This window comes from Pseudopodoces humilis, chromosome 3 (genome assembly GCF_049639895.1).
Source record: "Pseudopodoces humilis isolate 2021_Gansu_Grassland_sample_001 chromosome 3, ASM4963989v1, whole genome shotgun sequence".
Lineage (NCBI taxonomy): Eukaryota > Metazoa > Chordata > Aves > Passeriformes > Paridae > Pseudopodoces > Pseudopodoces humilis.
In genome coordinates, this window is record NC_142202.1 from 90,880,097 (window position 1) to 90,889,613 (window position 9,517).

The 9,517-nt window shown below is 43.6% G+C and overlaps 1 protein-coding gene across 1 annotated transcript; it reads left to right on the plus strand.

Moving 5' to 3' along the window:
• The first annotated feature begins 344 nt into the window (after positions 1–344).
• Positions 345–7,378, plus strand: GCM1 (GCM transcription factor 1). Its single transcript, XM_005518580.2, is given in 5 exon segments — positions 345–446; positions 1,890–2,142; positions 3,095–3,207; positions 4,187–4,315; positions 6,779–7,378. Coding segments are annotated over 5 exon segments (1,197 nt in total).
• The last annotated feature ends 2,139 nt before the right edge of the window (positions 7,379–9,517 follow it).

Genomic DNA, 9,517 nt, shown 5'->3' on the forward strand with positions numbered 1-9,517 from the left:
CAAAGAGCAGAGTTACATGGCCATAAACTTGGTATGAGAGGAGACTGAGTAAAGCAAATCAGATGCCACAAGCACGATTGGCTTGCTGCTAATGATGTCTCTGTAACATCACAGGCTACCTCTAAGCTAAACTTTCCACTGCCTTGCCGGCTTGCAAAACTTTTAATGGAACAAGTTTTTCTGGCAAAAGAACACTGATTTTTATCTTTAATGAGCAGCCTCTCTATCATTTAGCTTCAGGAAACAGCTTCCTGGTTGTAAACTGCTTGAGACTGCTGACAGCCAGGCAACTTCAAAAGCAGCCAGGAGCGACTTTCTTGCTAACTTTGGGAAGGAATTCAAAAATGCTGAAAGGTGCAGATGATTCTGTTATGGAGTAGGAGGACTCTGCTTCCCGACATAAAGAAATGGCGAGTTGGGATATCAATGACATCAAACTTCCTCAGGTATGTGTCTGTCTCTTAGAAATTTATTTATTTCTGACCATCAGTCATCTCCACCATTGATCTTAAATGCTTTCTCAGTCATCTATGACTCAATACCTTTATTCTCTTTGTTACCTGGAGGTATGGAGTGTTTTGCTAGAAAATATTGAGAAAATATTGACATTTCCATGCATTTCTCCTTATATGTATGATTGACAGAGCTGTTGATCCATGAAAAGTAGCAATGCTGCAGAAGCATTGCTTTCACTGGTTGATTAGGTGCAGAGAAAGCAGAGGGGAAAAAAAGTGCCTCCTGCTGTGGGTGCTTAATTAGAGCTGTCCAGGACTTGCTTTTTGCCCTGGATAGTGCTTTTTGTGGGAGCACAGCACCCACAACTGCCTTGCAACAGCAGGTCCTCAGTCTTGCTGCAGGTTGGGCTCCAGCTCCAGAGCTCTCTTCCCACATGGAGGCAAGTCTTCACGAGCACCTAGGGAAACCTTGCTTCATGTTTGCCAAGGTTTGCTGAGAGACACAATAGCCATCTTTGCCTCCCTCTGTCCTTTTCTAGTTCTCTTAGCTGAAAGTTTCAACCTGAAAGTCCACACACCCTGCACACCAATGTCACCTCCCTGTCCCTCAGCTCTGCATATTTCTGCCAGATTCGTCATGCTGCAGTCCTTCACCATCCAGCTCTGCCTTTCACCTCCCAGCCCTGCCCTCTTACTGGATCCCAGCCTCCTCCCTACTATGACAGTGCTGTTTGCCCAAAGCCTCCATGTTCCAGGATGTCCCCTTCCCTGCCCTTCAACCCAAGGTCACCTTCACCTGCATTTCAGTCTGGAGGCTTCACTGACACTATCCAATGGCAAGAAATCCAGGGGAGCATGGGAGTCTTTCTCTTCTTGGTTGATGTTCTTACTGCTGTCATGGCTCTCAGTCCTGGGATTAGCAATTTAAAGGAAATTTCTACTTAGCTTTTGTATCCCTTACAAGAACTTTTCCCTCAAAATCATCATCAGGTATGGTAGATGCTTTACAGCTTACTGCCTTTTACTGTATTGGCTGTACCCACTGCTATACACTGATGTGATATGTATTTGTGTCTTTGGGGTTTTTTCCCAGTTTTATTTTTATTCCTTACTCTTTTGTCCTTGAGGCTTGGTGTTTGTTCAGGGGTGGGTTTTTTTGGTACTTCTTATTCTTTTAGGTTGGTTGGTTGGGTGAATGAGAACAAGCTCCTGGCCAGGCCTTCCTGATGCTCTGGGCCCTGTGGGGAGCCACAGAGAACTGTGTTTTTTCCTGCCTTATCTGCACTGCTCCCTCCTGACAACCAGCATCACCTGCCAGGTTGTTAGAGACACCTAGGCTAAAGAAAACTCAGCAGAGATCCAGCTCTGCTCAGCTCCTGAACATGTTCTTCTCTTCCCCAGCCTAAAATGTGGCTTGATTTGCTCTTTCCACAGCATGTGAGCCACACAGACTGGTTTCAAGAATGGCCAGATTCCTATGTAAAACATATCTATAGCTCAGAGGATAAAAATGCTCAGAGGCACTACAGCAGCTGGGCAATGAGAAACACCAACAACCACAACTCTCGCATCTTAAAAAAGTCCTGCCTTGGGGTGGTGGTTTGTGGCAATGACTGCTCTACCTTGGATGGGAGGAAGATCTACCTAAGACCAGCCATATGTGATAAAGCCAGGCAAAAACAACAGCGTGAGTACAAACATGGCAGTTCATTGTATGGCAGTTCATAAGTGGACACAAGATAGCAGAAATGAAAGTATAGGATACCCTTTGGATTCCTCAGCCTTCCTTCTGCCATTCCTTATATTCCAATGCAACTCTTGATTTGGAACAATGCATTTTACGCTTCAGTTGTTGGGGTGTAGTCATCTGCTTGTTTATTTTCTGGGTTTTTTCCTAATAATTTTTTAATCTCTATTTCTGATGGTTAGGGATTGGTTCCCAGCCTTCTCAAGCCCATGAGTGAGGGTACTGAGAAAGCTGTGCAGTGCAGTCAGCTCCCTGCCCTGCTGTTCCTGCCCACCTGAGTGTTGGCTTCACTATTGCACTGGCCCAAAGGTAACTCAGGAGACAAGTCTTGCAGGAAAGAAGTTGCTCATAAACAGTGATGAGTGGAAAATAGGCCCCACAGTCATATCACTGGAGCAAGACAATGCAAATAGAGAACATGAGCTGCACACACATTTTTAACAAGACCATTCTGAACAATTGTGATTGCTCAGTAGAGCTAGCACATACTGATTTCTGGATCTGATGTACATTTTAGCTAAAGAAAGGTAATACTCAGGTGCTCACTGAGGCCAGAACAATGTTCTCTAAAAACACATATTCCAAACACTGACAAGAGAAAAACTAAAACTGACCATGATAATAAATTATAAAATAATCATTTAAATGTAATAACATTGTAATAGAAATAATTTCTGAAAGTTATATTTAATAAAGGACAGAATAAAGGCAATGATTAGTTAATTTATATTGATTCTTGCTTATGTTTGGAAGTTTTTTTCATAGTTTCTCTCAGTGTAATTTCTGAGCACCAAATCAGAAGTGGCAATCTGCCACCAATGAACCATTGTATCACATGGGATTCATCTAACTGCTGTTGTATAGAAAATGTTTCCCTCTATCCTTGCTCCAGGGAAATGCTGCCCAAACTGCAATGGACCTCTGCGACTCCTTTCCTGCCGAGGCCATGGTGGTTACCCAGTTACCAACTTTTGGAGGCATGAAGGCCAATTCATATTTTTCCAGGTTGGTGTAAAACTACCTAACATTATGCAAGTTAATTTCAAAGACTGGTATTTTAAGTCTTATTTAGCAATTTTTTTTTGCTGTTCCAGCAAATAGAGATTATTGAATGTGACAAGGTCAAATGACTGTAAGGAGAAAAAGAAATCACAAGATCCTAAGTAACTTGATCTAACTATGAAGTTAGTCCTGCCTGAGAAGGAGGCTGAGCTAGAGGGCCATTCCAGCCTAAATTAGCCTATGCTACTATGATTTTACAGCACAGTGTATTTTTTATTTAGGCTTCTGTGCAAACTTGTTGATTTTGAAGTGTTTTGCCTCAGGTACACAGGAACCAACAAATCCTCAGAAATACCATGTTATCTCTTCTCCTTCTCCAAGGCACTACACATAATCATGAGGCGACCTTGGAACAGGAAATCGTTGTACCCAAGGGACTGTCTATGGAAAATGCCATCTGGTTATTATATGTAATTTATATCTGGAACACAGTGTATGCAAGCGTAGAAATAATGGGCACTATTTCTGGAAGCTGTAGTCCTAGTTTAGTAACATAACCACTTTTCTGCTTTCCAGTCTTTCACTCATGTGTAGGCTAAATAAAATTAATTCTCTGTGGAAGCTAATGGAAATTAATGTTCAAATAAACATGTCTAAACTGTGAGAAAAATTAAAGTGACTGCAGGGACACTGTAGCCAAGCTGCAGAAGACCTCTTGGCTTCAGGTGGAGCTCTACTGGGGGGACTGTCTTCTACAAATAAAGGTGGTGCACTGATTTTATGATTTCAGAGGGTTTCAACCCCATCCCACTTCATCTGGGATATGTTTATTATTTGAGCTCACAGTAACTAAATCCTATTAAATACAAAGCATTAAATTAGGCCATAATGTGTGATTTTGGCCTGTGATATAAATTCTACTCCCTTAAGGTTATTAACAAGGTTGCTTCTACCTTTAATATACCATAATTACCTTCTAAAGTCCAAAGGAGCTCATGACCACCCACGTCCAGAAACAAAACTAGAAGCAGAAGCAAGAAGATCAATGCAAAAAGCAAAGACAGCTTTTTCTCCATCTTCTCTAAGACTAAAAAGAATCCAGGAGATTGAGGTAACTCTTGCTATTGGTCAATGACATTTTGGTCAAAAAGTCTGTGGTTCAAGGCAGGATGGAGGCTATCTGGGCTTTGGGTCTGGGTGGGAGCAGGCTTTACATCTCAACATTCTCTATGCCCATGATCAGGTCAAGAAGGACCAGGGCTGTCCTGAGCATCCTGCTTTCCTTAGCTCTGTCATCCACTGCCAGCACCCCCTTTCCAGAGCAAATTTGTACCTGGTGGCAGCAGGAGATTGCATCTACACTGGTAAGCAAAGCAGGGTGCAGAGCAGGCTAAGTTCCATCACCATTCATGTGGAACTTCCTGTGAATGAGTTTCTGCCCATTGCCTCTTGTCCTATTTATTGGCACTACCAAGAAAAGCAAAGGCAACCTCCACCTCTACTTGTTCCCCTTGAGTTTCAGCAAGGTTAAGAAGGGGAAAGTGCATAACCTGTACCTAGTTTGAAGGCAGAACAATGCTTTGAAGGACTTTCTGAAGCATTGATGTTAAAACATCAGCTCTGATAGGTGTGGAAACTTGTGAAAGCATCTCCAGAGATCCATGAGACTGCGGTATGCCTGATGGAGGGAATCCCAGTGGATTCACCTTCCTTGCAAAGGCTGTGTTACACTCACTTGTCATCATCAGTATTCACATGCGGTTTGTCTTTTGATATGTTAGGGGTGGAGCATTCCCCCCGCCTGGTGTTAGGGATAGTAATCCATGCCCTTCCAGCCACAGACAGAAGGGATGATTGCTCTGGGTGGGGACAGATTTCTTAAGTGGAGCACATAGAGAAGCAAGGAGATCTGGGAACCCAAGAAGCAGATAAAGTCTGCACACAGGAAGTTAAACCCATTTGAATAGAATGTGAATTTAGAAGCTGAAGTTATTTCTACTGGATATACTCAGGAGGACACTAAAAACCAGAACCTCTTGACACAAGTGCCTGGGAACAAAAGCATAAGAAAAAACAGCTGATCTGTCTAATTGTCTAACAAATACAGTAACAATCCTTTTCCTATCACTGGTTTAGTTCTGTCTCCATGAACACAGACGTAGTTTCCACCTAGGAACTATTACTGAGTCACGTGGCTTTCTTTCTTTTATAACTGAGCCTACTGGTCAGGCTACTTGCTTAGGTCAAGTAAACATGCCTTCATCTTTCCCTTCCTAAAACATCTTCCTGAAGCTTTCACTTTCAATTGTGTGGGAGTAGAATGCCACAAATGTCTAATAGTAGAGCCTGCTATTCAGCTGTTCTGACTCTGTACAGGCAGACCATTTATCCTTTCCAGTTCATGGCTGTCCAGCAGGTTTTCCTTGGGAATAACCCATCGTATTAGTGTTTTGCCAAGCTGGCTATGGTACAACTAACTCAGGAGTCTGATTTGTCACACAGAACCTGTGTCACTCAATCTGCAAAAATATATTCCAAAAAGTTTCAGTTATAATGTGTTCAATCTGCAAAATGTATTCTGAAAAGATTCAGTTTTAATGTGCTCAAAATAGATCAGGGAGGAGAACTTTAGGAAAAGGTATGAGCCCAAAACAGAGCAAGTGATATATTAGGATGGTCTCTCTATGGCATCTATGGTGGATCTGTAGCTGAAGGTGGGCTGGGTCCTACACCAGATTGCTGGAATTTTTTCTCATGGTGACTGGAGAACAACTGAAAGGAGCTTTGCTGCACCAGCAGTCTGCAAAACCACTATAATTAAATGGATAAAAAAGTGGAATTATAAAGAAGAGAGACCTGCAAACACTCCTCAGAAATGAGTTTTCTGTAAGGAATTAAAGGTTGCATAATTATAATCCAATAATTGGGGCAATTAAAGAAATTGTGAAATATCCAGAACAGAAGACACAGAAGAATAATTCTTGTGTGCCAATCCCTACCTGAATGAAATTTCTGTTTGTGGGGTAAAAAAATGTAAAAATAGGAAAATTTATTACTTAGAAATAGACTCTAGAAAAGCTGAAAAAGAATATTTCTGTAGCTAAAAGGTCATTTCAAAACAATCAGTACTAAAAAATCGTACTTAGCTTTTCCAATATCCATAGAAAAAAAAATCTGTGGTGTCAAATGTATTACCATAAGTTCATTTTTAAGTCCTTCTTCAGCATATGCTGGCAGTGGACCCTAAGGGCTGTGAATGCAGAGTCTAAACAACTCTTTCACTGTAAAACAGGCTTTGGGCAAAAACTACTGAAACAAATCCAGAGCCAAGAGATGGGAGCCTTGTTTAGTTTGCCTCTACAGCCCTTGGGCATCCCCATGGTGGGGGAGGCTCTGCTATGCCATCTGCTTTGTTACCAGTGTTCACAGAACCACAGAATGGTCAAGGTTGGAAGAGATATCTAAGATCATCAAATCCAACAATCGTGTTAGTTGAGTGCCTTTGTAAGCAGCTCACAGAGGAGAGGTGCTACACCACACCTTGTTTTATTAACCCATGCCTTGCTTTCCCAAGTCTCTGACAGGTGCAGTGCCAACACAGGAGCCTTTGCTTCTTTCCAAGCCGGATGCTCGCATGCCACCTGCCAGTTTCAGGGGACATTTGAGAAAAAGCTCCCAGGAGCCAGTGCTGAGCAGCTGCTCTGGGCAGCTTTCATACCCAAGGACATCTGGGGAGGATGGGGCCTCCAGAGAGGCGCCAACCTGGAGCCGAAGCCTGTCCCTCAGGAGGACCCCCGGAGCCGAGAGGCTGTGCAGTGTCCCTGCTGTGCCCAGCCCAGCCCCTCCTCCCCAGCAGTGCACCCACCTCAGCACCCAGCATGTCCTGCCCCTCACAAAGGGTGCCCATGACCCCTTCAGGTCCAACGTGGGCCCTTCGGGAGGTGGATCCTGTGGGGAGAAATCCCCACTGACCTACAGTGGCAGCTGCCTCTCTCTGCCTCCTTACCCCGCGCCTCAGAGAGGGCCGTGCCCCGTGGCGAGTGGGGCACAGCCTCACCGACAGCTCCCGCTGCCTCCAAGGGGAAGCGAAGGAGACAGAGGTGGCGGAGGGCACCAAGTCTGTCTCAACTACTGCAACAACGACATGTTTTTTAACATGTACCCATTATGGTGACTGGGTCCAAACATCCCTGCTCTCTCCTCCTCTGGATATTGGTCCAATTCTCCACCCCTGTGGCAGCACAGACGTGAAAATGCTACCACAACTGGTCTCACTCTAGCTCCTCTTGCAGGCCCCAGAAGGGGCTTTCATACCTGAAGGCTTGTCTTTGCTCCTTTCTATTTAACAATCTTATTTCCCCTCACTGTTTCATGGACCTAATAAAAGCTATCAGCTCCTCTTACAGACTGCCTTGCTGCCATTGTGGTCTGGTAGCATTTCAACCCTCCTTGACACACAGCTTGTTCAAGCCTGTGGGACTGGGGAAGGTGTCCATGGATGATCTCAAGGATCACAACTGTCATGAGCAACCTTCTGTACTCTTCCAGCCTCTTCAGGCAGTCCCTCTTCAGACCTAAGTCCCTGCACTGCACCAGCCTTGCACCTGTGTTGTATAGAGCTGGATGTAGGACTTCACATGAGATCTCATGAGAATGGAGTAGATGGGGAGAATCCTCCTCCTCCTCCACCTGTGGCCTCATTTCTTTTGATGCAGTCCAGGACATATTTGGCCTTCTGAGCTGCATATGCACACTGCCAGATCATGTCCAGTACACCAACTGTCCTAAGTTCTTGTCTGCAGGGCTGGACCAAATTTCATATATGTATATATTCAAGGTGCCTTGCTGCTTTTTCCAGGCACATTTCATTTCTTTCATTGCAGACTGTAAAGAACCCTTCAGCATTTGTTCCATACATCACCCCCATTGCTGACCAGTACCATAAGCTGTATTTCAGCAGGACCTGTCAGGTCTCTACATTTCTTTAAAATACTAGGGTGCCAAATGAGAATTTTCTTGCCTGAACTTAACTGGCTCAGATACCTTTGGCAAAGATTCCTTTACCTTTTCCAATAACTGACTTTGCATGGCTTTGCTCCACGACTGGCCTCTGCTGCTCCCTGGACCGGGCTTCAGGGGCCACCAACCTGGAAGGCACTGACGCACACCCCTGCTGCCACCTCTACCAGGAAGAGCTGAGGGATGTCATGTACAGTGATGTATGGAGCCACATTTCAATATTGGTTCCTTTATCTACCAAAGGGAGAATCCACCTTTCATTGGGATGAGTCTGGGAGGGCAGTATTACAAAACAAGTGGCAATAAAAACCACAGTAACTCAGTATCATGTATTCATCAAATAGATTCAGTCCTAGTTGTTTTGTTTTTGTTTTGTTTTGTTTTTTCCTTAATTTTTATCTTTTTTGGATTCTCTCTCTCTCTTTTTTTTTTTTTTTTTTTACTTTGGAATATATTGGTTGTAGTTCAGAGACATTTACAAGACAAGAATGAATTGTATTTATAGAGTGTTTCAAAATGTTTATTGGAATTTGTGAAACGGGATGCACAGGGATTTGTTTTAAGTGGAAAAAAATCTAAATGTAGATCACAAAATAACAGTGTACTATTGTACATGAAGGTCAACTCACCAAACTTGTTTTTTAGTCAGTGAGTTACTCCCACACTAATTCCAAACTTGGCATGTTTTATGATTTTTCAGATCATTAACTCGAAAAAGGAAACTTTGATCAACATTTGTAACAAGCTCTAAGGAAAAAAAAGAGAAATTAATAGGAGCCATGAACACTTGTGCTTCAGGAGATGAGCTGCAGGATTGAGGACAGGCAAGGCCCCTGGGGCTGGTGTCCCATAGCTGGGATTCCTAAAACCGGCCATACAGGTGAGGGACCGATCAGGGCATGGGCCCTGCCACAGGCATCTGGCTCTATCTCATCTTGTATTTCCTTGGGATTCCTTGCCTCTCCACTGCAATGCTGCCAGCATCACCTCTCAGCAGTAGTGCCATTCAGATGCACAGCTGGGAGGCTCCTTGGTAATTGCTTCCACATCAAAGTTCTAACAGTTCCCCTTACACTCACCAACCACTTCCTCTATTTTTAGAAACTTCCAGCAAAGGGGATTTGATAACCAGCCTGTTCCATGGCATCTCTGTTCCAACCCTAGCTGTTAAAATTTTTTCACTCATCTGATTTTCTTTCCTGCAAATCAACAATTTCTTCAAGTCTTTTAAGATGGGTAGCATCCAGTTACTAAGTTTCACAGGCTTCCTAAAGGTCTATTACAACCAAACCTC